This window comes from Rhinatrema bivittatum, chromosome 1 (genome assembly GCF_901001135.1).
Source record: "Rhinatrema bivittatum chromosome 1, aRhiBiv1.1, whole genome shotgun sequence".
Taxonomy (NCBI): Eukaryota; Metazoa; Chordata; class Amphibia; order Gymnophiona; family Rhinatrematidae; genus Rhinatrema; species Rhinatrema bivittatum.
This window is the reverse complement of record NC_042615.1, coordinates 383,824,035-383,850,819: the sequence shown is the minus strand read 5'-3', so window position 1 is coordinate 383,850,819 and position 26,785 is coordinate 383,824,035. Positions and strand designations below refer to the sequence as shown.

Below are 26,785 nucleotides of genomic sequence, written 5' to 3'. Positions count from 1 at the left end.
CTATTTGGAGGATCTTTTAAATGTGCCTATTCCATTCTCTCCCATGTGGTTCTTGTTTGGCTGTGTTTCACCTATTCGGATCAGAGATCCTGGCTCACGACTACTTTTCCAAAAAGCCTGTGGGGAAAAAAATGATACTGCTGCTGTGGCGCTCTGCAGACTCGCCATCCTTTTGGGTTTGGCGGAATCATCTTCATGCAAGGACGACTATGGAAAGCATGGGGTCCCAAGAATTACCGCGCCTTCGGCGAGCCTCTCTCAAAACCTGGGACCCATATATACAACGCTTATCACATCGAGCACGCAGTTTAGTCGTAAACAACTAATTTAAGGCCCTAATGGATCTTGAGTTCTCTCACTGTACGATTCCTTAAGGCACTACTGGATCTTGAGTTCTTTTGCTGTACGATTCCAGACTTGTTAAATGTTACTGCCAACTTACCTGGGGAGGGGAAGGGAGGGGGGAGGGACGTGGACAGAGGGGAGGGGGGGAATTTGGGGGCACCGGGAAAATTTGAGTTGTAAGTAGTTGTTATTGAGGTTGGTTCAGGAACACGCCTTCCTCACTGTTGTAATTGTTCATTTATTTGATAAAATCAATAAAAATTGTTTGAACATAAAAAACTAGTGGAGCATACCATTATATATATATTTTTATTTTTTTTACAGTGCATTAATTAAAACAAGCACAGCTAAAGATTTTATAATTTTATTATAAAAATTTTAGTGTAATGATTAAAAAATGTTTCAAAACATTTGCAAACAGGCATGATGGATGCTGTCAAAGCTCTTGGCAGCTACAGGGGTGAACAGAATAAATCTCTTCGTTTTCTCATCTCTACAGTCTGCAGAGTGTATTCAGAATAAGGCTGCACCCTGCACGGTCCACTGCTGTCCAGATGCGTGCTGCTCTTGGTTCTTGCTCCTTGGGCTGAATGTGCTCAGTACCTTGAAGGGGGAAGAACTCTTGCACCTTCAACCTAGCCAAAGGAGCACTAGTACAATGCTCCAAAGGGCTCATCTCCTTTGCAGGTCAGTCAGCTACAACTGCAGAAAAGGTTTATTTAAGTACAGCAATTGGTTTTCACAGAAAAAGACCAGCAGGGATGGCTCAAGGCACTTGGAGATGGCTGGAGCCATTACTATCCCCCTCCCCCACAAGGCAGCAGTGGCACACAAACATTGGTCAAACTGGAATGAGACACAGAGTGTGCTAATTTCTTAGGATGGGTGCATTGATCGCACTGCAGGATTGCAGTCCTTAACCCCTGCCCTTCATCTGGGAAGTCACCTTGTTGTGGGTTTAGTGGCTCATATCCATAATCAGAATCCTTGACATTAGAAGAAAAAAATTGGCAAAGTCTTCAACTCATAACACAATAGGATTGCAATCTAATAAATCCCACCCAGTGGGAAAAATTCCATGAATTAAAGGTAGGGTCCTTTAAGCTTATGGATTTTCCCCCATCTCTACATCTCTGATTTAGAATGTAAAATCTTGCTAAGAAATAAAAAGAATTACAAAATAATTTGACAATTTTTCAATATTGCTTTCAGATTTTTGTCCAACATATGGTCCCATCTCTCCTCTTGCATGATTGAATGGGAGCTGCCATTGAGTAAACAGGATGCATACTGTAGGGGTACTGGGGAGAAACGAAAGGGAGACTTTAGGGGAGTACAATCCTAAGCATCTTGTCTACGGTGCTGGTGTCGACAGCATACTCAGCACCTGAGGGCCCATTAGTTGATTTGAACTGTCACAAATTTATCCTGCAGGGCTCATGGATGAATCAAATAACTTCCAGGAAATGTGTCCATTGCACAAGCTCACGGAAGTTGGTATTCAGAAGCGTTTAGAAGGATAACTCAAAAGTTAGCTGGCTAAATGAATATTTGGGCACTTAGCCAGCTAGAATTTAGCTGGTTAAGATAGGGGCATTCCTGGGCATAACTGGGAGAAGTTGAATTAGCTGGCTAAGATATCTAACTTAGCTGGATAAGTCTGGATGGGCCAAGAGCACTCCTAAAGTTAGCCATCTTACTTTAAGATAGCCAGCTATATGCAATAGTTCAGGTGCACTATTGAATATACGTTCACAGCATGGGTTTATCCAGCTAACTTTGCTATCTGGACAGTGACCGAATATGGACCTCATAATGTCTACACAGTAGCCTGGTCAATACTGCAACATAATTACAGGCCAACCTACTGGTAAATGCAGGGAGGCAATATATGCCTTTGTAAAGAGAGAGCTTCTTAGAAACACTTCTCCAAAAGACAATATGACAGAACAACATTTTGGTTCAAAAAGAACCAGATGACTTTGTGTGTGACAACTTTTCCAGTTTCTTGAGTTGGCTGCAGACAGTTTCACAGCATGTCCCTCATCCCAGGTGCAGCGCTGTCTTTTAGCAGTGACATTAGCAGATGTTTATATGTATGAAGGACGGTCTGCGCCAAGGGCCTCTCAGCCGGGTTCTTCCTCTTGCACTCTGCATGGATGTCAAACAAATGAAGCCTGAGAATGTCGCTCCCTTCCATGTGGCCCAGGAGGAAGTCGCTCACATCAGGGATCTTCCAGATGTCTGTTTTTTCATCATAGGGAAGCATTCGCTCGTCATCGAATTCAATGTCCTCCCCATGGGGCCAAAGTTGCTCAGGGGCCACAAACTCCCCCCAGAGCTGCCGATGGCCGCACTTCACCAGTTGGCCCTTTTCTTTGTTCACCAGGGGGAGGGCATCCAGATCATTGGCCACAATGCGGAAGTCGCTGGTCAGAAGGTACTGTGACAGCACCTTGTCCAGGTCACTGGAATCGCACATCACCAGGGTGCCCAGAGGACTGTTGTGGAAATAGTTGATGATGGCGACATAGTCAATGGCAAGCCTCAGCCTGTTGGGCCAGGTGTTCAAGATCTGGTATCTGGGCAAGTTAAACTTCTCCTCCAGGTCCTTCAGGGAGCCCAGTGGGTGATACTCAGTAAGAATTGTGAAGTTCTCCTTGCAATAGCCCAGCAGCGTGACCACATATTTGCTCTGTAGCAACTTCAACATTTCTAATCCATGAAGGAAATCGTCTTGCAGTGCTGAGGAAGTGAGCTGTGAGAGAGCAACTTTACGCTCCTTCCACTCACCAAAGTAGACCTGTAAGACGGCAAGGACAGACAATATTGAAAAGTCAGGTAAACACTCTAGATTGGACATCAAATAACATTTCAGAGCTTGAGCAGATGCATGGCTGTGAGCATGAATGGCAGAATGTGACCAACTCTGGGGCAGTGGTTAGTGCTTTATTCTACTATGGAAAATACTTGGGCTCAGAATTCCTCACAGGCTTGTACTATTCAGGTTGGAAATGCTGTTGAGAACAGCGACCTACAGGTGCCCAAGCACTGCTGATACTATGCCTGCAAGTGACAGCACAGGAATATCTGATGAGAATTGTATGTCCTAACTTTCTGCCACTGGGAAGGGGGGGGGGGGGGTAGTAATGTACACAGCTTGTAAGGGGCAAGAAAATAGTGAAGGCCATGCGTAAAACAAGAGACAAAGGAGAACCCCTCTAAATATATTAAACACATTTTGAAAAACTGATTTAAGGAGACTGAATGTGTGTTCTATTGCACTAACACCACAGACAGTTTTACAAGCTCAAGTCCTGTTTACCCAAAGGAGATAGGTGTTTCGTAAAAGGATCCCAGTTGGAAACCCACTTTAATTCATGTGTCTAAGATGCAACATCCACTAATGCCACCCACATCCACCCTCTCTGATCCCGACTTAGATCCATGGCTCAGAGAGCGGAAGCACACAGCTAAGGAGAGAGGGAAGGAGGAGACGGTACAGAAAATAAAAATATTGCTGGGATCCCATGAAGGTCCACGTGACAGTGCACTGGGGTAGAGTAAATGCTCCCATGACTATAGACTGTGGAGGTATTGGTCCTGATGCGTATCTGTGATTGCGCTTACTTGATGTACATAAATGAATTTTCTGGCACCTGCATGAATGTTCCATTTGGGCACTGCAGATAAAGGAGAGGTGGTGCCAAATACATATTCTCAGTAAGTGTCCCCAACCCTAAGGATGGATTCCCCACAGAATACTACCAATTGTTAATAGGTACACTAACTCCCCCATTAACTAAAGCGCATAATAATATTTTAATGTGGTCAGTTAGTGCGCACTGTGTAGTGTGATTTCCATGTTAATCCCCGATCACTGGAATGTCTTTTATGGCTCCCTTATGGCAGCCTCGCTTCCGGTAAATGTCACCTTTTTCTCGTTCAAATTCTGACCTGAAGGAAAAAAAAAAAAAGTTCTAGCTCTCAAAAGCTAGTCAAGCAATGTATTGTTAGTACAGAAAAAGATATCACGACTTTTTGTTAAATTTTATTTCTACACACATTCTGTAAGGCTCCCCCTCTCGTCATACAGAAGACTGCGCGGTCTACAGGCCTATGTGCAGACTAAATGGAGATACCAAGATTTCTGCAGAGATTTTAGTTACCCAAATAGATTTGTTAGTCTCAAAATGATTTCTTTATGATCATTCTTTCATTGAATTTGTTGTTTGCTTTATGTTTGATGGATGCTCTAAATTAAGAACAGCAAAAATTCACAATCACAATTAATCAAATCCAAACATATGCCAAAGATATTAGACAAACAGAACCAGTATGAACACAAATACACAAATACACAAATACACAGCACACCTAGGCCACAAATACATAACAACCCATAAAATAAATGATAAAAGAGGCAATGTGGAACTGGGTCTGTAAATCTCCATTCCACCTATCACATAATCATGAACTGAATCCTCCCATTTCCTCCTATAAAACCAAATTTAGTACAATAGCGCATGCATTGTTACTCACAAATGACATATGTCCAACCTGCTGAGGGCACAATCCCAAATTTTATACTCTGTATATTAAATTGACCCCATTACCAATACAGCAAATATATCCAACTTGCTAAGAGTTATACTACCAACCTACAAGGACTATCTATAGTCAAATAAACAGATAATCACCCTCTGGGAGGGTGCGCTGCAGAGATTTTCACAATACCCCAAGTAGGTTCAGAGGCAGAGTAAACTGGGCCAAGCTCTACCCTCACATCTACTGATAGAGGCCACCTGAAAAGACAGAGTAGCAAGCTGCTCTGTAAAACAGAAGCACAGTCAGGGCAGGATTTAGAATGCAGGCCCCCCTAGGTAGAGGACTTAACATAAAGGGTTCTCTCCTTCTTCTCCCTCTAGAAAGCAAAGAGCAGCAGAGAGCACCTTCAGAATCTGGCATACAAGGCACGTGCCTGTGCCTAAATTCAACCCTGAACACAGGGACACATTAAAGATCATTAAACACCTCATTATATTGCATAGTCTTAACTAGGGGCTTAAAATACAGGTGATTACTACATGCCCTTGTCTCAAGTGGTAACCATTTTCATAAATATGGATGGGGCCAGAAACCTGAAGGCTTGTTGCCGGTTATGAAGAAATACGATGAATAAAAGGAAGATTTCAGCAGATAATGTCCAGGGCTGAAATTTCCATTACCCATGGGGCGATGTCATCCAGCAGCACCACATGGACCTTTCATATACAGCGAGTAGAGCTTGTGCAGGAATTCTCCCCCCCTCCTTTTTGCCTGAGCACTAGCATGGACGTGTACCTCTCCATATATTTTTCTAAGCAATTTTTTAAAAACCTTATCTTTAAAAAAACAAAAATTGCCTCACTGCCCTAGCAACCCCTGAACATCACTTTTCAGTTCCATCTGTCTCAAAATTTCTTTTTTTCGTCAGCATGTTTACCAAGAAAAAAGCCACAGTAAGTGGGTTTAAAGACTATTTGTGCCAGGAAAATGTCCATTACAACTGCATACGACCTCTGCTAACACTGTCTGGGTTCAGAATACGGCCATGCCAGTTGTTACAATTCAAGACCGATGACCATGTGAACACAAAGATCCAGGGCCTGGAAAATGGATTAACTGCATAAGAAACATACAAGCCACAGTCATTCGTCTTTGCAAAGTGCAGCCTTGTTTGCTTTGCCAGGAACAGAGTTGAGCACTAGCTCCTCTAAAATATCTCCCCTGTTGGAGGAACAAGTTGAATCCTTGGGGTTGCGTAAACAAACCACCATGCGACCAAGAAACAGAAGCGCCCTCTTTGCAGAATACCTTTAGCATCGGGTGCCAAAGGAGCACAGAAGCTTGAGTGCACCAGCACTGTTGATACACAGTACATCAGTACAGTCGGTGCCCAGAGCCCCCCATTAGCACCATCCAAACACAAAGCTGCACTGGCACCATTGATGAAAAAGTCTTCGATGCATCGAGCCCTGAACATCGATCATCAATGCCTTTGTCCATTAAACCACTGGAAGCATCAGTGCATCATACTGCAAATGTTCCTACACAAATAAATGCTGGGCAGATCAAGCTCTTCACAGCAGTAGAAGGGGATATGATCTCCTTTTCACCACCGATTACTAGAGGACGCTCACCAATGAAATTGCTCTCACAGGGACCGCCTCTAGAAACACCAAATCCTATTTGCTCTCTGGTGCTTATTTCGAATCAGTCTCCAGTTCAAATTCTACAAAGCCCAGAAAAATGTTCTGCCAACCATACCAGGTCAGAGGGAACATCAGCCACTTGACCAAGTGGTGGAGTTGGTGAGATTTCCTTACTTCATTAGTGGCTAAGGAGGGTATCATACAACCTTTCCTTTCCAAGAAGCTATCTTTATTTCCATGAAAGGGAGTCCCAGAATCCCCAATGGATGTGAATTCTCCATTAGAACCCCTACAAGGTGCTTTGCATGCAGTGGACTCTAGCTACTCTCCTCCGAGGCAACCAAGGACCCCTCCTCAGTCACCTGCTTCATCACTGGAGTTCTGGATCCGTGTTCCCTCACCTGTAGGCTCTGAAGGGATTAGACAGAAGTTCCCTTTGACCTCCACCCCCGTCCCAGAACACTCTTCTCCCCTGGAGACCTTTTCTACTCCCTGTTTTAGGACAAATTAGAAAAAGCCTTTGGAGTGAACGTACATAAGGGCAAAGACCCTCATGCAGATGTCTTGGGGCTCTTCCAGTGGACCCAGTTGCAATATCCTGCAAGATTTACAAATAAGTATGTGGGAAAAATCCCATTTCTTGTGCCCCAGTAGCAAGAAAATTTGAACTCAAGTAAAGAGTTAAAAAAAAAAAAAATCCCCAGGCTTTGAAATGGTGCAATTACCCCAATCAATCAGTAGTGGTAGCATCAGCTCTTAAAAGAGCAAAGAAAACAATATATTCAAATATGTCGCCAGGGAAAGATCCCAGCCTACTTGACAATTTGGGCAAAAAGATGTTTCAGATCACTGCTACATGGTACAGTACATACACAGCTGTACATATAAACAAAAATGGGGTATTGAAACTTATTGGTTAGCTCTGATGTCCAGTACCTTTAATTTTGGTTTAAGCCACACCTCTGGCTGTTACCAGTTAAATACATGGAGTACCATTTTGATGTAATTTTTATATATTTGCTCTTAATCGTTTCTTAAATACTTACTTTATTTTTTCTTTTTTTTACATGCAAATAAAAATTTCTTTTTAAGAAATTAATCTTCAAATGTTTATTCATTATTCATTGCTGTATCGATAACTCTCGATGTTTATTGATGCATCGCTCTGGAAAACGTATATGAATGCAAAACACTGATTTTCACTCTCTCTAGCCCCTGAAGTAGACTGATACCATCAAAATGTTGTCAGTGTCAGGCATGACATACAAGGCGTCGCACACAGGATGGACTGCAGAAGCTGTCAACTTAAATATATACATCTTCCAGTGATGCAGATGAAGACTGAGAAGAAAAGTTTTACTGACACAGCTACTTAAAACTGTCCCTCAAGCCAAGATGATATTAACCGTAAACACTAACTTCAACCTCTCTCTTAAACCGAGCAGGAGGAAGATGGAGCTCTTCAAACTGGAGCTCTTCCGACAAGCATGGGTGAGAGAACTTTCCAACCAGCAATCAACTCTACTATTTACACACTGAAAATGAGAGTGGGCTTTCCAGAATGGGTGGGGCTATGGAATGATCTGTGGTATTCCAGGAACGAAAATTAGCCGGCAAGAACCAATTTTCATTTCCCGTTCATACCCCCAGATCAGTCCAGATGCATGGGATGTACCCAAGCTCCCCCTAAACTGGGCGAGAACGAGACAGACCCGCTCGCAGTACACTCTCACCAAAAACAATGAATTCAGACGCCAGGACTCCAGCCAGTAAAGTCTGGTGAAAATGTGTAGTGAAGCCCAAGTAGTTGCCCAAGAGATCTCCTGTGGGGAAACTGATACTCTACCCATAAAGTTGCCTGTGCCCTAGTGGCATGGCCCATAGTCCCTCAGGCACCGGTTGACCCCTACAAACGTATGCTGATCCAATTGCCTCCTTCAGCCACTGCGCAACAGTAGTCTTGGAAGCCTCACTTCCTTTCTTTGATCTATTCCAGTGATTCTCAACCGGTGTGTCGCAACACACCAGTATGTCACCATGTACCGGCAAGTTTGATGCGTGCTACCCGCTGCCAGCGCCCCAGAGATCATGCCGGTGGGGCAGAAAACCCACGCTGCCGGCTGCTGTTGGAGACCAGGCCGGCAAGGCCGAAGATCAGAGGCATTGGCTGCTGCTGCCCAAGACCAGGCCAGCAGGGCTGAAAACGAGCTGTTCAGCTGGGGCCCAGTGAGTGAGAGAGAGAGAGAGAGAGAGAGGGAGAGAGTGTGTTTGTGTGTGTGAGTCTGTGAGAGAGAGAGGGGGGGGGGCGCATGTGTGTGATTAAGAGCTTGTGTGTAAGTAAGAGAGAGAGCATTGTATGATTGAAAAAGACTGGTCAGAGATGACATGCGTGTGTGTTCAGGGAGATGACGTGTGTGTGCTCCTGAGGGTTTGACTGGTGTGTGTGTATGAGAGAGAGAACAGACTGGTTGTGGTCCCTAAGGAAAAGGATCATGAGGACAGCTTCAGCAACTACTGCTACTTCTGGTGTGGCCTCCAAGGAAAAGGAGTAGGAGAACTGCTGGAGAGGGTAAGTAAAGGTGGCTTTTAAGTTCATTTTTCTTGACTGACTGCCATCTTAAATTATTGGGCATTATGTTATGTATCTGCTGTTTTGAAATATTTTATTGGTGTTTGGAGAATTTTTAAAAGTTTTTAATTGTTAGATGATGTTCTGTTCATCAGCTGTTTTGAAACATAATTTTACAATTATATCTTTGTGGGAATCTATAGCAGCTTGGCATTTTCTGTTTTCCTAATTGGAGGTTTATTGGTGTTTAGGGCTTGGTTTAATATTTGTAGGGTTGCCTTTTCATAGGTAAGGTGTTCCATTTGCCTGCATGCCATAATGCAGTTGTAACTTTGTGCAGATTAGTTTGTGTGCATTATTGCAGATCCTGGTACTATGTTAGGTGCTATATTTCTGTTTCCATTTCTCTAGTTTTGTACTGCATGCAGAGTGGCATTTTTGGGTTTTCATTCCAGTTTGTCTCCATATTTGTAATTTGTGGTCTTTCTGTACTTGGCAAAGGTCGATCTTGTGTGTATGACTGAGGGGAGATATTTACCTAGCATGTAGGCTAGTTAAATGCCTCATCTTATTTGTTGTGTTTTCTCAATAGGACATGCATTGGTGGTGAACTGCTGTCTTTTTATAAGTAGGGCTATTGCGCCTCGTAGTAGAGGGAGTTTGTGTAGTTATTGAGTTGACACCAGAATATCTTTTTTGAATGGTGAGTTGCACACGGAATGTTCTAGTTCTGCTTTATACCCATTACTGATGGTCAGGGGTGGGGGTGGGGTTAGCTTTGGGACTGTCATGTGTTCAGTGTGTCATGCATGTGGGAAGTATCTATCAGGTGTGTCCCAACAGAAAAAAAGGTTGAGAACCACTGGTCTATTCCATAGAAAAAAACTGTTGGTAGCCTTGAAATACCTCAACAATGTCCAATGTATGCCTAACAGATGAAGCTATTTTGTATGCGGCACTGCCGAATCAAAATTTGGAATAGCAGGAAGCTTCGCTGTCAGACTGAGGTGAAAGGCTGAGACTACCTCTGGCAGAAAGGAAGGCACCTTGTGCAATGACACACCCACCTCCGAAATCTGAAGAAAAGGCTCCCTACACGATGAGGCCTAAAGCTCTGAAATCCTTCTGGCCAAACAAATAACCACCAAAAAGACTACTTTCAAGGTGACATCTTTTAGAGATGTCCTCTTCAACGGTTCAAGCAGAGCACTCGCTGCACCAGATTAAGGTTCCACGAAGTACACACCTTTCTCACTGGGGGATGCAAATGCTTCACCCCCATGAAGAAAATGGACCACATCTGGATGTGAAGCCAGTGACACACCCTGCACCTTACCATGAAAACAGCCTAAAGCCACCACACTTGCACTCGGAGGGAATTAAAGGCCAGTCCCTTCAACGGATCCCTTTGCAAAAAAAAAGCTAAAATATGCTAAATTGAAGCTTGTGTAGGCTCAATGCTTTCCTCTACAAGATCGAGAAATACCAGGAATTCCCCTTTGCAGACTGCTGCCCTAACTGAGCATAGAGCCTACATCTGGAAATGAGGCACCTGCAGGGCTGCATTCACCATCTTTAGGTCTAGAATGGGATGACAGGTTCTCTCCTCCTTTGGAATCACAAAATGGATTGAGTACCGATCACAGCCCCACTCTCCCCAGGGAACCAGGCCTATTGCTTAGTTTTCAAAACCAAACTACCATGAACCAGATTGCTTCTTACTTGGCGCTGAAGGCGCAAGGAAAGGCTAGGCAGGCTGCGTATACTAGACGAGACAATTCTAAGGTGTAGCCATCTTAATACTGTTAGGATCCACTGGTCTGTTATAATGATCCATTCCTCATAAGAGAGCCAACTAGCCTCTTCTTACTTCTGGAGAGGAGCGGATAGCCGCATCTTATTGTGTGCCTTTACCTCCTCTGGTTCCTTGGCCAGTGCTCTGCCGGGCAGACATATGTGATGTCTGAAAGGACTACAATTTGTCCGCCCTCTGGTTCTGAGACGAGGCTTTCTATGGGGGCGGAATAGCCTCGCATTTCTGACCTTTATCTGCTTGGAAAATTTCTCTTTGGGTGTATCCTCAGGCAACTTATGCCCCTGGGCCTCGCCCAAGTGCTTTACCAATTATTCCAGTTCCGAGCCAAGCAAGAGTTCACCTTTAAAGGGAAGATATCACCCGACCAAGTGCACAACCCCAGGATCCGCCTTGTTCACCCTACCGACCCGCATTCTAGGCAGATGTACGCAGCAAGTCATCCAAGGCATCCACAGCAGAGGCTACCCCAGCCTCCAGTCACTCTGCCTGCTTGGCCAGAAGAAAGGTCCCCGACTCCTTCACCTGTACTACGAAGCCACTGCACACCATCACAAACATACTCAGCATCGAGACCTCTAATATCGTCTTAAAATTTATCTCCATCTTCCGGTCTTATGTATCCTTCAGCTCATCCGAAACTGCCACAGGAATGGTACCACTACTCTACCAACTTTCAGCCTGGCTTCCAGAGTATCCCACTCCCGATCCACTAGCTTCTTAACAGGGTGATGGATGGAAAAAGCCTTCAACAGGTCCTGGAGCCCATCCAGGATAGGATCAACTCCCACATGCTCAGACTCCTCCTGGACCTTGTTCAACACCTGGGGAATCAATGGGGACATCATCTCCTTCCAGAAAGCCGAACCACTCCTGCGGAGGCTCCTGCGAGAGATCTCCCTCACACCCCGAACCCATTGAATCCTTTGGCTGATCCACAGTCCTAATGTGGATGAGGGAATGTAGGGATCCTCCCCCCCCCAGAGGGGATACTCTGCATGCTTTACTCGGACGCAGAAGGATGTTAGAGTAGGGACGGCCAAATAAGCTGTGTGCCTTACAAGCACAACATTTGCTGAAAAAGCCTCTCCCAATCCAAGAAGAGTCCCCCCAACTTTCTCCAAATTCTCTGGAGCACTATTGAGGACCTCCACGGCAGGGAATAATGGCGGTGAAAACAAAGGCCCTCTTCCTCGTCCTCTCTGCACTGCAGGTGATGGCAGCGCAGGCTGTCGTTCCTGCGCTGCCAAGCAGAACTGTCTTAGCAGAAGCTGCCGAATGGGTGGATTTCCTGCCCATGTCCACTGTCTCGATCAACTTTGAGATGCTTTCCTCTCCATGTGTGTATCTCTTATACTGCCTTGCTGCGTTAAGTGTGCCTCTTTGGACCAAATAAGCTCGGCAGAGTTTCCTGTGCTTAGCAGTTGCTGACATGAGTGCATAAGATGGACATGCTACTCAGTCTTAAGAGGGATTCACCCTCGCGTAGGGAAACACCGGCCCCAGCCTGTGTACCCAAAGTGGACACAACCCGGCCTGTGTGTCCAAGTCAAACACGCTACCCAGCTTCAAAGAGTTTCTCCCTGATAAGATAAGTGATGACCCTGGCCTGTGTGTCCATGCTACCTGGGCTGATTGGGATTATCCCAAAACGGCTCGTGGTAGTAAGAAATCGGACCCCAGCCTTCCTTGCAGCCAACACCTCAAGCCTCTACCCGTGGCCCTAGCTGGTTTCAGCCTGTGCATCCACACTACCCAGACTGAGCGGGATTCCCCTGAGACAGCTTGCACTGCTAAGAACTGGACCCCGGCCTTCCCAGTAGCCGATGTCTCAAGCCTCAAGCTTCTCCCCAAGGCCCTAGCCATGTCATTCTCCTCCTCAGTCACCTTCTTTCTTTTTTAAAAAACAAGAGAACTAAAGTAAGAATACTTCCCTGATCTGTCATTAGCTGTTGGAGGAAGGAGAGCGCGTGTAATCTCCAAGGGGAAAATGAGGGAACCAGACCACTGGTTTTCAGTCTCCTCATTGCCCATGGGTTGAGACAAAGACAGGGTCACCAACCCCTCTGCTCATTCTGCTCTACCCAGAGAGGTTGGGGGAATGATCATCCATGGCACCTAACACCCCTGGGAGCAAACATCTCCTTTATTTCTTGTTTTTGTTTTTTCAAATCTCCAGACTGTAGGTTTTGCACCTCTGCCATCCGCTGGAGACAGAGAAATACTGAGGGACTGGTTGTGGCACACTAAGTCAAGTAGCAGTGTCAGTAAAGCTTTTCTTCTCTGTCTCCAGCTGCTGGTTGGGAGGGGCAAACGCAGCAGCGCAGCATGTTCCCCTGCGGTAAGGTAGGGAATATGCTCCACTGCTGCCCTCTCTCCAGCATATGTATGTCCATAAAGAAACCGGCTCAGCCTCTATTTACCTCCTTACCCTGGTAGCTGACCTGGCTTCCACTTACTTCTGCTGCTCCTTCACCTCGAAAGAGGGAGGCAGGAGTGAAGACAGCAAGAGTGCCTTGCAAGCCTCCTGAGAATCTAGGAACCACTCTCTGTAGATAAGCGACCACCGTTGTGCTCTGGAGAAACTACAGCCCCCCGCATCATACTTGGCCAGGCACCATTCTCTGGAGATTTCGCAATCCTACAGGCAACTAGGAGGGTCCTTCAGGATCTCTTTCAGGGCAGGGCCTGGGAACTGCAACCATTGGGAGAAGTAATTCTTAGGGGAAGTTGACCCAAGGACAATAAGGACTTAACCAGGTCAGGGTACACCTTGACTCTGGGAGCTACATCCTCTTTACTTGTCCGCTGTTGCTGGAGACCGAGAACGACTGGTTTTGACCAGGGCCATACCTCCTTTACAACCCTGAGTGAGGTCATGAAAAAGGTGTGTCCTCTGTCTCCGTCAACTGTGGAGAAGGGAAATGACAATTGTAATGACTGCTCTAGCAGGAAGATAAGGATAAAGATTTTCTCTGCTGTCAATGTTCAGTGCTTATTCCAACAGTGGGAAGCAACTACAACAAGACACCTGGCAGCTTCCAGGCTCAGCTTCCCATCTGAACAGCTGCCAAACCAAACAGGTGCTCACCTTTTTCACAGCCCCTTCCCCAACCAGTTTCAGTCTCCTGACTTCTTTCCGCATTGCTTCACAGGACAGCCATGGGAAGCAGGTCTTCATTCCTCCCATCTTAAAGTAGCCAAAGGGGCAGAGGTTAGGATCATCACTGTCAGAGTGTTGGGGAGAGAGGTAGTAACGGTCCAGGTAGAAGTACAAGAGGAGATTTATCAGCATAATGGCAATGAGGACCAGGGTGACCCCCCTGCGCACCTGCATACGTTTGCTGTGGGGGAATTTCTTTTCCATCCTGCTGCCTTGCGCACCCTCTGTGACATCCTACAACAGAAAAATGTCACCTTCACGTTAGTAATTATTTATTTATTTTTATATACCGATATTCGATTTTACATATCACATCGGTTTACAGAGAACTGAGTGGTGTAGGAAACCTAAGCGCTTCCTTTTGTTAATTACAAGGAACTTTTATAACAGATAAACGGTTAAACAAATAATCAAAGGTGTAGATATTACATGTTACAGGAGAACATCTAACACTGATGAACGGTTAAGCAAATAATCAAAGGAGTATAAATTACATAATCAAAAAGCTATGTATATTACATATTACATGAGCTTGCAGGGAACTAAGATGGAGCAGGAAAGCTCAGGGGTTTGAATTGTCTATTGCAAAATAACATCTGTAGCAGATAGACAGTTGAACAAATAATTAAAGGTGCGGAAATTGCAAGTAAACAATTATTATTGATGAGCAGTTCAACTGGTATTGAGGGGGAGTGGAACATGGAGGTGGAAGTTAACTAGAGAGCAGCGGTGAGATTTTCCTTAGTTACAGGGGTTATGGTCGGATTTAGGTTGTGGTCACGTTATTTCTGCAAAGGCTTTGTGAAAGAGCCAGATTTTAAGATTTTTCTTGAAAGATTGGGTTGACGGATCTGTTCTTAGTTCTGCTGGGAGTTTATTCCACAGGGTGGGGCCGGCAAGTGACAGCATACGTTCCCTTGTTGATAACCTGTATGTCGCTTTCGGGACAGCGTTTGTAGGAGTCTGGTGTTTGAGGAGCGAAGGTTCCTTTGGGGAGTATGGAGGTGTAGGGGGGTAGTCAGCCAGTTGGATTTGTCGTTGTGGAGAATTTTATGCATTATGGTTAAAGCCTTGTATTGGATTCTCTGTGGAATGGGCAGCCAGTGTAATTCTTTGAGGATGGGTGTGATGTGGTCCGATCTACTGCTATTTGTGAGAGCTCTGGCAGCAGCGTTTTGTAGTAGTTGGATAGGTTTGAAGGCAGATGCTGGGAGACCCAGTAGTAGGGAGTTACAGTAGTCAAGTTTAGAAAACAGAAGGGCTTGTAGGACTGTTTGAAAGTCTTGTGGGTAGAGAAGTGGTTTGATTTTTCTTAGGATCTGAAGTTTGTGAAATCCGTCTCTTAGCATGTTAATGTGTTTTTTGAAGTTTAGTTGATTATCAAGGACGATGCCTAGGTTTTTTTTACTGAGGAAAGTGTTTGTTTTTTTGGTTTAAGTGTGGTGGAGTCTGTGAGGGGAGGTGGAGTGGGTTTGTTAGATATGTACAGGATTTCTGTTTTGTTGTGACTGAGAGAGTGAGAGATAGTTGAGAGAGGAGGTGTTTTTATTGTAGTTAGATGGGAGTTCCATACGTTTAGGGTGTGTTCAATCGAGTGTTTAATTGGGAGCAGAATTTGAACATCGTCAGTGTATACATAGGGTTAGATTTTCAAAGGGGTACGCACGTAAGATATGCGTGTACCCCCCGAACCCCCCCCTATTTTGCATAGGCTCGGCGGCGCGCACAAGCCCCGGGACGCGTGTAAGTCCCGGGGCTTGCATGGAGGGGCGTGTTGGGGGTGTGTCAGGGGCGTGCCGGTAGTGACGCGGCGTTTCGGGGCGTGTCGCGAGTGACGCGGCGTTTCGGGGGCGGTGCCGCAGGCGTGGTTTCGGCCCGGGGGCGTGGCCGTGGCCTCCGGACCAGAACATGGAGCGTGGCAGCGCGGTGGGGGGGGGGGTTAGGTAGGGGAAGGGAAGGGAAGGTGCGGGGGAGGGGGGTGGAAGGAAAGTTCCCTCCAAGGCCGTTCCGATTTCGAAGCGGCCTCAGAGGGAACGGAGGCAGGCTGTGCGGCTCGGCACGCGCGCAGGCTGCCGATTTTGGGCAGCCTCGCCCGCGCCGACCCCGGATTTTAATGGATACGCGCGTATCTATTGAAATCCCGCGTACTCTTGTTCGCGCCTGTTGCACGAACAAAAGTACGCGTGTGCGCAGATTTATAAAATCTGCCTCATAGTGCAACAGTCCTATTTCGTTTAGGATTTTACATAGGGGGGTCATGTAAACGTAAAACAGTGTGGATGAGAGGGAAGAGCCTTGTGGAACACCGTGAGGAAGGGGAATCTGCTTGGATTCGGTGTCGTTGAATTTGACTTTGTAGGTCCTGTTGGATAGGTATGAATTGAACCAGCTAAGAGTTGTGCCATGTAGGCCGATTTCTCTTAGTCTGAGTAGTAGAGTTTTGTGATTGACGGTGTCAAATGCCGCGGAGATGTCAAGGAGGATGAGTAAATAAGAGTAATCACAGTCCAGGCCTCTTAGGATTGTGTCTGAGAGGGAGAGTAGCAGGGTTTCGGTGCTGAGGGAAGCTCTGAAGCCGTGCTGGGTTGGAAATAGTATATTGTGGGTGTCCAGGTATTCGGAGAGTTGACGATTCACAATCTTTTCAAGGATCTTGGCTATGAAGGGAAGATTCGAGATTTGCCTGAAGTTTGTTGGATCAGATTTGTCAAGTTGAGGCTTTTTGAGGATTGGCTTGATGTTGGCGCATTTTAAATTATCTTGGAAAATGCTTTGATCAAGTGATAGGTTGACTATGTTTGCTATTGGTTTGGCTATGTGGTTAGGTATTTGCTTAAGGAATTTTATAGGAATGGGATCAATGGGATGTGCAGCAGGATTACTGTTTTGTATGATTGCCTCAATTTCAGTTGACACAACGTTTTCGAAGTATGCCCATTTGTCGTCGTTTATGCTTGAGTCTGTTGTGGCTTCATCGTTTGCATTGGGGTTCTTTGCGATTAGATTTAATATTTTGTTGTTAAAAAATTGGGCTAGTTTGTTGCTGTTTGTCTGATTGGCATTTCTAGGTGAGTTTTGAACTGGTTGGGTGAGGTTATTGACATATGCAAATAGGGTTCTAGGGTTGAATTGGTAGTTATGTATTTTCACAGCGTAGAAGACGCGTTTGGCTTTCTCAATGTCGGTTTTGTATATATAAAGTATGGTCCTGAAACAGTCTTTCAGCTGGGGAGTGGGGTTTCGTCTCCATTTCTTGTCGGCTTGTCTTAATAGGTGTTTGATATTCTTCAGTTCAGGGGTATACCATGGTGTTTTTTGTTTGGATTATGGTTTAAGTTCTTTTTTGATGAATGGGCATTTGATCTTAGCGACTTCTGTGTTGATATTGAACCATGAGTCTATGGCGGAGTTTGTCAGTAAGGCTTTCAGGGAATCTGGAAGAATTTCAATTAAGTCTTCGCTGGTGCATGATTTATTGAATTCGATGAATTTATTGAGCTTATTTGGTTCCAGGATGGGGTTTTCAAGGTGTATCTTGGTTTGTATTAGTTTGTGGTCTGACCAAGGAAGTGCGGTTGCTGTTGGTGGTGTGTTTGAGATTTTTGTATTGGTGAAGATGAGGTCCAGTGTGTGTCCCGCTTTGTGGGTGGGAGTTTTTATTATTTGTTTGAAGCCAATTGCAGTCATGGAGTCAATGAGGAGTTGGCAGGTGGCTGTAGAAGGGGTTCTGTCCATGTGTATATTGAAGTCTCCCAGTACTATCGCAGGGATGTCCATGTTGATATTGTTTGCAATGGTTTCTATTAGTGGGGATAGGTTGTGTTTCAGGACTCCTGGTGGTGCATAGATGAGGAGTATTTGGAGGTTCTTTGATTTGAAGAGACCTATTTCGAAGGGGGGAGGAAGGCTGATGGGGTGGTTTTTGAATTTGAGTTTCTTTGAGGCTATTAATAGCAGACCGCCTCCTTTTTTTTTGGGTAGTTGATTGATAAGGACTGTGTCGGAGCTTTTGAGCCATGATTCGGTGATACAGAGAAGATCGGGATGGTTATCTAGTAATAGGTCGTGTATTAATGGTATCTTTTTTGTGATTGTTTGTGCATTAATTAGGGTCATGTTAGGATGGTTAGAGCTGTGCTGTGTGGGTTGGGATTGCGGTCAGGGAACGTGGTCTGATGGGGTTGAGTTTTGGGGGTTTTTTTTGTATTGTTCCTGTCATGGGGGAGGATTGGGTTGTTGTAAATCGGATCCATGTTTGGGGATGTAACTTGAATTTGCTTTCTGTTTGGGTGTGATTGAGGAATTCTCGGATGAGCGCGAGTGTGAAATGTTTTAGTTGATGGGTGGTAGAGGATGGATTTTAGTTGTCGACTGTCCTGCTGCAGAAGGTGGTGGCAGTGTGGAAGAGGCAGCGCGAAGGGGCACACAAAGGGGCCTGCCCCTTTGGACGCGCTTCTTCAGCGCGCGGCGCCTGGAGTGAGGGCTGGTTTATGTTACTCACTCGGCGCTTCCTCTGACGTCATGTGGGGGTGGGCCTCGGCATGGGAGTATGGGTCGTTGGTGGAGGTAGGCTTCTGGTGGTCGCGATGGGCCTCTGGCGGTCCCGATGGGCACAGGTCGTATTCGCTGACCCCGATGGGTCCCAAAGGTGTGGATGGCTGGCAGCGGTCGCGTCCGATTTGAAGATGGCACCTGGAATGAGGGCTGGTTTATGTTACTCACTCAGCGCTTCCTCTGATGTCATGTGGGAGCGGGCCTCAGCGGTGGAGTCTGGATCGGCAGTGGAGGTAGGCCTCTGGTGGTCGCAGGCCATAGTCATGGCATAAGGAATTTAAAGAAACCTGACTGCTTGACTGGGTCCAGATTAAACTGGATTCTTTACAAGATCCAATACTTTCATTGGAGAATCTAATCCAAACGATGAGGACTTTTCCAGACCATACAGGTTTTGTCTTCACATGTGGCCATATTTGCTTTTTTGTTGCTCCAATGTCAGCACTCAACTTCCAAAATATCCAGCACTCATGGGGCCAATTCATCACCTCTGTCAACTCTGAAAGGTTTTTGGCAAAAATTTATCTACCAGCTTGGGTGGATAAATGCAATCCATCCCAAGTTTGAAAAAAGGCTGTGGCAAGCCCTAAACAGTTGGTAACCCCAAATTAATCCCCTTTATGTAGGGTTATAGGCTCTCTGATCATTACTCCTTTTATGGGTGATGTTAAATATATGGTGGCTCCTCTTCCAAATCCCTTTTTTTGAGCTGTGCCAAATACCTTTTAGACTATTCTGAATCTCAGATATGCCCTTTGATAACAGCTGCTATTTCACAAACCCCAAACATTTATTCTCCGCATATTTGCTCTCCAGCAACCAAAAAGGCCAAAAGTGAATTATCCGCTGCACAATATGCAAATAATCTGACTACTATAGGGCCAGATAAGACAGAAGATTGAGCAGCCTCTAGATTCAAAATACTTCTTAAATTGGATAGTTAAAGACAAGCTGCCCGTGGAAAAAGCCTTGGTATTTTTTTTGCATCCCAGTGTTTGTTTCAGCAGAAATGATCAAGATGTTGAATTCTCGGTTGTGGCCAAGGCTATCTGTGTCAAAACTTGATTTATTTTTGCTAAAAATGCATCATCTCTGGAATCCAAACTCTAAATGGGACACATACATTCTTTTAAATAACATAAAATAGTAATGTTAAAGTAAGCGTGAGCTCATCATTGAAAAAAAAGTGATTGATCAGAAGTGATATCCAGAAACACAATACAATGGGATCACTGTACTGCTGACCAAGATCTAGAATCTCTCTGTCCTTACAAAGGTAATTAATAGTAGGGAAAAGGGAGCAGTACAACCCCTGTAAAAGGTTATGTAAAAGCCTCATCTGGAACACTGACTACAGATTTTGTTATCTCAGTGCCAGAAGCATATGGGTAAGACTTGGAGTTCAACAAAGTGACAAGGTGCATAAAGGAATGGAAACTATTATCACCACATTGGGAGAGACTAGATTCACTTGAGAGGTTTAGAATGTTAAAAAGTTAAAGGCAGATGGGATTTTTTTAAATCAATGTCCTATATAATCATAATTGAACTTCAGTCTCTGAAAGTGTCTACTATCAACTTGGAGCTATCTTTTACAGTGTCTATAGGATGTAGGAAAATCAAAATGAGCCTGTATGACACTTGGAAGGAGGCTTAACATGACATAAAAATAGTAACTGTATTCAGTATAAGAGCTATGACAACTGCTCTGCAAACTTTCCGAGCCATCTCAGCAGCTGAAATTCTGGTGATGTTCTGGCCCTTGCACTTTTTCTCATGCTGCAAAAATACTATTCATGTCAGCTCAGAGAATAATCTAAAAGTGGGAATCCTATTCATAACACAGAATTCAGATGAACTTAATTGGAGACAAAAAAATGTAGTGTCTGGGCAGCTAGGCGGGAACTGCTGAGGCCAGGGGGAAAAAAACCCCAAAACAAAAACACAACGATGTAAGCTGTAGCCACCAGAATAAAAATGTGACACCTTGTCATCTCTGAGGGTGAGATAGTTGCATAAAATTCATATTATTGAAGGGAAAAAAGTTGAAAAATAATCATGCATATACCTATAGAAACATAGAAATGACGGCAGAAGAAGACCAAACGGCCCATCCAGTCTGCCCAGCAAGCTTCACACATTTTTTCTCTCATACTTATCTGTTTCTTTTAGCTCTTGGTTCTATTTCCCTTCCTCCCCCACCATTAATGTAGAGAGCAGTGATGGAGCTGCATCCAAGTGAAATATCTAGCTTGATTAGTTAGGGGGTAGTAGGGGTAGTAACCGCCGCAATAAGCAAGCTACACCCATGCTTATTTGTTTTAACCCAGACTATGTTATACAGCCCTTATTGGTTGTTTTTCTTCTCCCCTGCCGTTGAAGCAGAGCGCTATGCTGGATATGCATCTAAAGTGAAGTATCAGGCACATTTGGTTTGGGGTAGTAACCGCCGTAACAAGCCAGCTACTCCCCGCTTTGTGAGTGTGAATCCTTTTTTCTTCTCCCCTGCCGTTGAAGCTATGCTGGGTATGCGTGAAGTATCAGTTTTTCTTCTCCCCTGCCGTTGGAGCAGAGAGCTATGCTGGATGTGCATCGAAAGTGAAGTATCAGGCACATTTGGTTTGGGGTAGTAACCGCCGTAACAAGCCAGCTACTCCCGGCTTTGTGAGTGCAAATCCTTTTTTCCACATTTCCTCTTGCTGTTGAAGCTTAGAGTGATGTTGGAGTCACAGTAACCATGTGTATGTTTATTGAATAAGGGTATTGTGTCCAGGCAGTAGCCATCATTCTGGCGAGTCACCCCACTCTTCATTGGCGGCCTCTTGACTTTATGGATCCACAGTGTTTATCCCACGCCCCTTTGAAGTCCTTTACAGTTCTGGTCTTCACCACTTCCTCCGGAAGGGCATTCCAGGCATCCACCACCCTCTCCGTGAAGAAATACTTCCTGACATTGGTTCTGAATCTTCCTCCCTGGAGCTTCAAATCGTGACCCCTGGTTCTGCTGATTTTTTTCTTATGGTAAAGGTTTGTCGTTGCCTTTGGATCATTAAAACCTTTCAAGTATCTGAAAGTCTGTATCATATCTCCTCTGCTCCTCCTTTCCTCCAGGGTGTACATATTTAGATTCTTCAATCTCTCCTCGTACGTCATCCGATGAAGATCCTCCACCTCCATACCTTTTTGATGTTGATAACAGTCATGAGCACATATAGAATATCTGACAGAGAATTACAGCAGTTAACATCGCAGGGCTAGGGAGACAGCATGAAGTTAAGAGAACGCATAAAACCAGTTTTAAAATAAGGGGATTTTGTGGAACCTATCATCATCCTTTTTGATTATGAGTGGTAAACAAACGGTTAAAAAAATAAAAAATCTCTGATACATTTTATGTGGTCAATTGTTACATCACTGCTATGCTGCACACTAATTTTGGTAACTAGCTTAGGTTGCAATGAATGAATTCAATTAATGGCTGGATCTGTCTGGCAAGCTGCAAGTATAGTAGTAACTAGAATTCCTAGGGAAAGTGCAGGCAGTCAGTCACATAGCTAGTTTTGTCTGGAAGGCTAAGAAGCCGGATGTTGACATATTGTTAGCTATTTATATTATTACAAAGCCTTTTGGTTAGACATAGGAAGGGAGGGGATGCTGGGCACAAATTAAGTGGGGGATCATGTACCCTCATCTGCCCAAGACGGCAGAGCACGAAGAAGAAAGATGACAAAAACAGTCCTAGATAAAAAGCGAGGTCCTACATGTTGTCATGTTCTATGGCTGGCTGCTGAGATGTCTTTGGCTAATAATATGGAAACATCATATACTGAAAGCTGATGTTACACTATTACTCTTCAATTTACTAGAAAAGCTTGGTTTAATGGTTTATTAAATTTTATATACCGACACATCGGACAAACCTTCACATCGGTGTACATAATATAAAAATTGGAAATACAATAGTCATAAATAGTAACAGCTAAGATTATATAAAGTAAAAGAAGAAATTTAGCTGTTAAAAGAAATAAAACCTAAAATTAATAAATACATATTCATAAAATTATTATAAAACAATTAAACTAAATAGAATAAAAGATCTAGAAGGTAACTCCTCGAGATGGTTAAATACATCATTCTTATACTGTGTTTCCATATATATTCTCCTTAAACTGTGTTTACAAATATATCATTCTTATACTGTGTGGCTTATTTCTTAAACTGTGTTTACAAATATATCATTCTTATACTGTGTGGCTTATTTCTGTCAAGGCTGGTCAACTGGTTCAAACTCTGCAAATGCTCGTTTAAACAGCCAAGTCTTTAGGTTGGCTTTGAATTGCTTTTTTTCGGTGGTAAGTCTCAGTGGTGTAGGTAAATCGTTCCAAAGTTTTGTTCCTGCAATTGATATAATACGTTCCCTTACCTGGGATAGTCTGGCCGATTTAATGGTGGGGACTGAAAGAAGGCCTCATAACGTTTTTTTACGTCTCACTTTAAAAATAGTCGTTACACAGCCTCTTGCAGAGTTGATTACTTAACGCTGCCTTAGGTTGGGTGTTGGCCAAGCTTTTCTAGTAAATTGAAGAGTAATAGTGTAACATCAGCTTTCAATATATGATGTTTCCATATTATTAGACATAGAAGTATACATCATATTGTCGCAGTTCATAATATTAGAGATAAATCTTTGGCAGCATGGGCACAGATAACGGAGCACAATGCATAGATCAACTGCCTTTTTCCTGCTGTCTTCTACTATGTTACTTTCAGCATCAATCTTCCTTTCTATAAAATGAATAGTGAAGTGTGAAATGACCCAGACATTTGAATGGCTGATGCCATTTTTCCAAGCTCTTGAATTCCAGCCATATCACACACAATGCACTTTTAGCAGAAAAGATAAAACATTAACTTGCTCAATAAAGCTGAGAGCTGAATTCCATTAGCCTTTTTTGGTTTTTTTTTTTTAGGGAAGCTGGTTTACTAATTTGGTACCCGCCCACTTTATAAAATCATGTGTGCAGCAAATGAAGAAGAAATTGCCTTGATATATAGCTGATCTTCTGGAAACCAAAAGATCCTATCATAGAGCAGAATGAAAATGGAGAAAAAACCACACTACTTTATGCTCAATTGCTTATAGAAATCAGTTGGACATAAACAGGAAAACTGTTAATTAAACAAAAAAATATATTACCTCTAAAATTTTTGTGGATGGTTATAATTCAAGATAATTTTTTGCTACGGTTAAGGCCCTAAACAAAACATTTTTCAAAATTAAGAGTAAAACGGAGTCTTATCTTCACCCACAAAAGTGAGAAAGACTGCTAATTTTTTCATTAAAAAAGTGAATGATTTAGGTAGCATTTTCCCACGTTCAAAGAGCACACTTAGGGGTAGATTTTCAAAGGGATACACACGTAACCCCCGAAAAGCTGCCCCTGCACGCAGTCCGGGGGCGGGGCCAGGGGCGTTCCCGAGTCCTCTGGCATTGCGGCCGTGCCGGAGGTTCGCGCGCTGGCAGGCATAACTTTTGAAACAAAGGTACGCAGGGGGATTTAGTTAGGGCTGGGGGGTGGGTTAGATAGGGGAAGGGAGGGGAGGTGGGGGGGAGCGGTTGAAAAGTTCCCTCCGAGGCCGCTCCGATTTCGAAGCAGCCCTTGGAGGGGAACGGTGGCAGCCTGCACGGCTCGGCGCACGCAAGTTGCACAATTGTGCACCCCCTTGCATGCGCCAACCCTGGATTTTATAACTTGCGCACGGCAGCGCGCATATGTTATAAAATCGGCCGTAGATTTGTTCACGCCAGGTTGCGCGAACAAATCTGCATCCGAATGCAGATTTTAAAATCTGCCCCTTACTGTTACACAGCTTGATGATCCTCCACAGTGGGACCATTTTATTTTGGTATCTTTTTGTTTTTAAATTTACTTTTATTATCCAGGTTTGCAATATCCACTTTTGCAAAATCCACTTTTCTGTATTCCCACCAAATGGGATAGAAATTACCCCTCTCCCACAATTACGCCAGCAAGGGTCAGACACTGCGCACATATCTTCGCTAATTTTGACGGTGTTAGATACCACCTGTAGAGTATCTTATATCCGTTCCCACTAACAATGAGGAAACGGAACTTCTCCCCGTTAAATGATGTCGGAAATCCCAAACAGTATCTTCAATATTGTCATGACAATCTCTCTCCCAGTTAATGTTTCAGTTTTTGCTCCATTTCTCTTATTATTAACAACCCATATATTTTGGAAATCATTTTATCCACCTTGTCTGCACCAGCGCAAAAGACTTCAAAAAACGGTCTCACTCTTCTGAAAGTCAGCTATAATTTTCAATTGTAAATATGGGAATCTATTCTTTTCCTCTAATGGATATATATGCTGCAGTGCCTCAAAAGAGCAAACTGCCCTTTCATCCCAAATTTTCTCTAGTCTTTCAATACCCAGACCCCTTCAGTAGAAAGCCGCGGCAATCAAATCCCTCCAAATTCTCCTCATATACGCCACCCCTGGATTGCTAGACTCGGACGCCTCACCTTAGTAGAATCATAGCTAAATACCTAACCCTGGACTCACCAGCCATCATTCTTGGGGACTTTAATATACACATTGACGCTAACCCTTTATCTTCTAATTGCGAAGCACTTCTATCTTCCCTCACGGACATGGGCTTCACTCAACTCAACCATCCCACTCATAAGGCAGGTCATACACTTGACCTCATCTTCACAAATGCCAGTCTCATACAACTCTCACCACCCTTTATGCCTACCAGTACCATGGTCAGACAATTTTATGATTACATCCACTCTCAAAACGACAACGAGACCTCCTGCACCCCCTCCGCTCACCACCCTGCACTATAGGAAACCCTGCCCATCAGAAGCCCTCAGCAATTCTCTGATCATAGAACTTCCCAATCTGGATCTTTCAAACCCCAATATAGCCATACTCTCCTGGCAAAATATCACGGAAAATATAGCTAATAAATTATGCCCAATTTCAACAAAGAATATCAACCCGACTCAGAAAAACAAACAACCATGGTTCACAAAGGATCTCCGCTAGTTAAAACAAAGCCCGAGACAAAAAAAAGTTGTGGCGGATCTCCCCCAACCCCCATTCACTAGCCATATACAAAACCGTGCTCCACTACTACAGAACTGCGACTCTACGATCGAAGAGAGACTTCTACGCCCACCATATCCATGATATGATTTTCGATGCCAAAGCGCTCTTCTCTTACTTCTCGGATCTCACTAAATCTACCAACTCATCAATCCCAGATGATCTAGCCCAATCAAAAACCAATGATTTAGCTATGTTCTTCCAGAATAAAATCTCCAATACGCTGGCTAGATTACCCTCTAAACCTAACACACCATCTTCAGTACCTGCCCACCACCACAATTCGGATGTAGTGTTGGATTCCTTTGAGCCCACTTACACCACAGAGGTTGAAACCCTGCTAAAAGAATGAAAACCCTCTACTCACCCGCTAGACCAAATTCCATCCAAACTACTGCTTCAAGTACCGGAGTCCATTTCCAAACATCTAGCAGATATCAACTGCTCTCTCTCACAGGGAATCTTCCCAGACACTCTCAAATTGGCCACCCTTAAACCCATACTTAAAAACCAAACCTGGACCCGGACAAACCCCAATAATTATCGACCTTATCCAATCTGCCATTCTAGCCAAGATCATGGAGAAAGTGGTAAATAATCAATTAACAAATACTTGGAAGAACACAAAATTCTCCACCCATCGCAATATGGATTCCGGAAAGAACACAGCACTGAATCCCTCCTCATCTCACTTTTAGAATCAGGCATACCTGGGCCTTGATAAAGGATGCTCCTTCCTGTTAGCTCTGCTCGATATCTCCGAAGCGTTCGACACCGTAACCACGCCTGTCTATTAAACCGTCTTTCAGATATAGGAATCACAGGAGCCGCCCTCAGTTGGCTTAACTCATTCCTAAGTAATAGAGGCGTATAAGGTTAAAATCAATAACAAGGAATCTCCCCACACCAATTCTCCATTCGGAGTCCCCCAGGGCTCCTCACTATCTCCCACTCTGTTTAACATCTACCTCCTCCCCCTCTGCCATCTACTCACAACATTAAAACTG

General features: G+C 44.2%; 1 protein-coding gene across 9 annotated transcripts in view; it reads right to left on the bottom strand.

The window, feature by feature from the left end:
- Window positions 1-637: 637 nt before the first annotated feature.
- POMK (protein O-mannose kinase) overlaps window positions 638-26,785 on the bottom strand; it is a 45,063-nt gene continuing 18,915 nt past the window's right edge. For 4 of the 9 annotated variants that reach the window (XM_029601204.1, XM_029601213.1, XM_029601222.1 and 1 more), the window contains 2 exons: window positions 14,013-14,318; window positions 638-3,148 (listed from right to left, as the gene is read on the bottom strand). In XM_029601204.1, coding sequence (XP_029457064.1) covers window positions 2,375-3,148; window positions 14,013-14,288 — 1,050 coding nt within the window. In that variant the 5' untranslated portion in view covers window positions 14,289-14,318 and the 3' untranslated portion in view covers window positions 638-2,374. Of the gene's footprint in view, window positions 3,149-14,012; window positions 14,319-23,061; window positions 23,155-26,785 lie in introns of those variants that run through there. The other 5 variants (XM_029601240.1, XM_029601248.1, XM_029601257.1 and 2 more) reach the window with 3 other exon arrangements.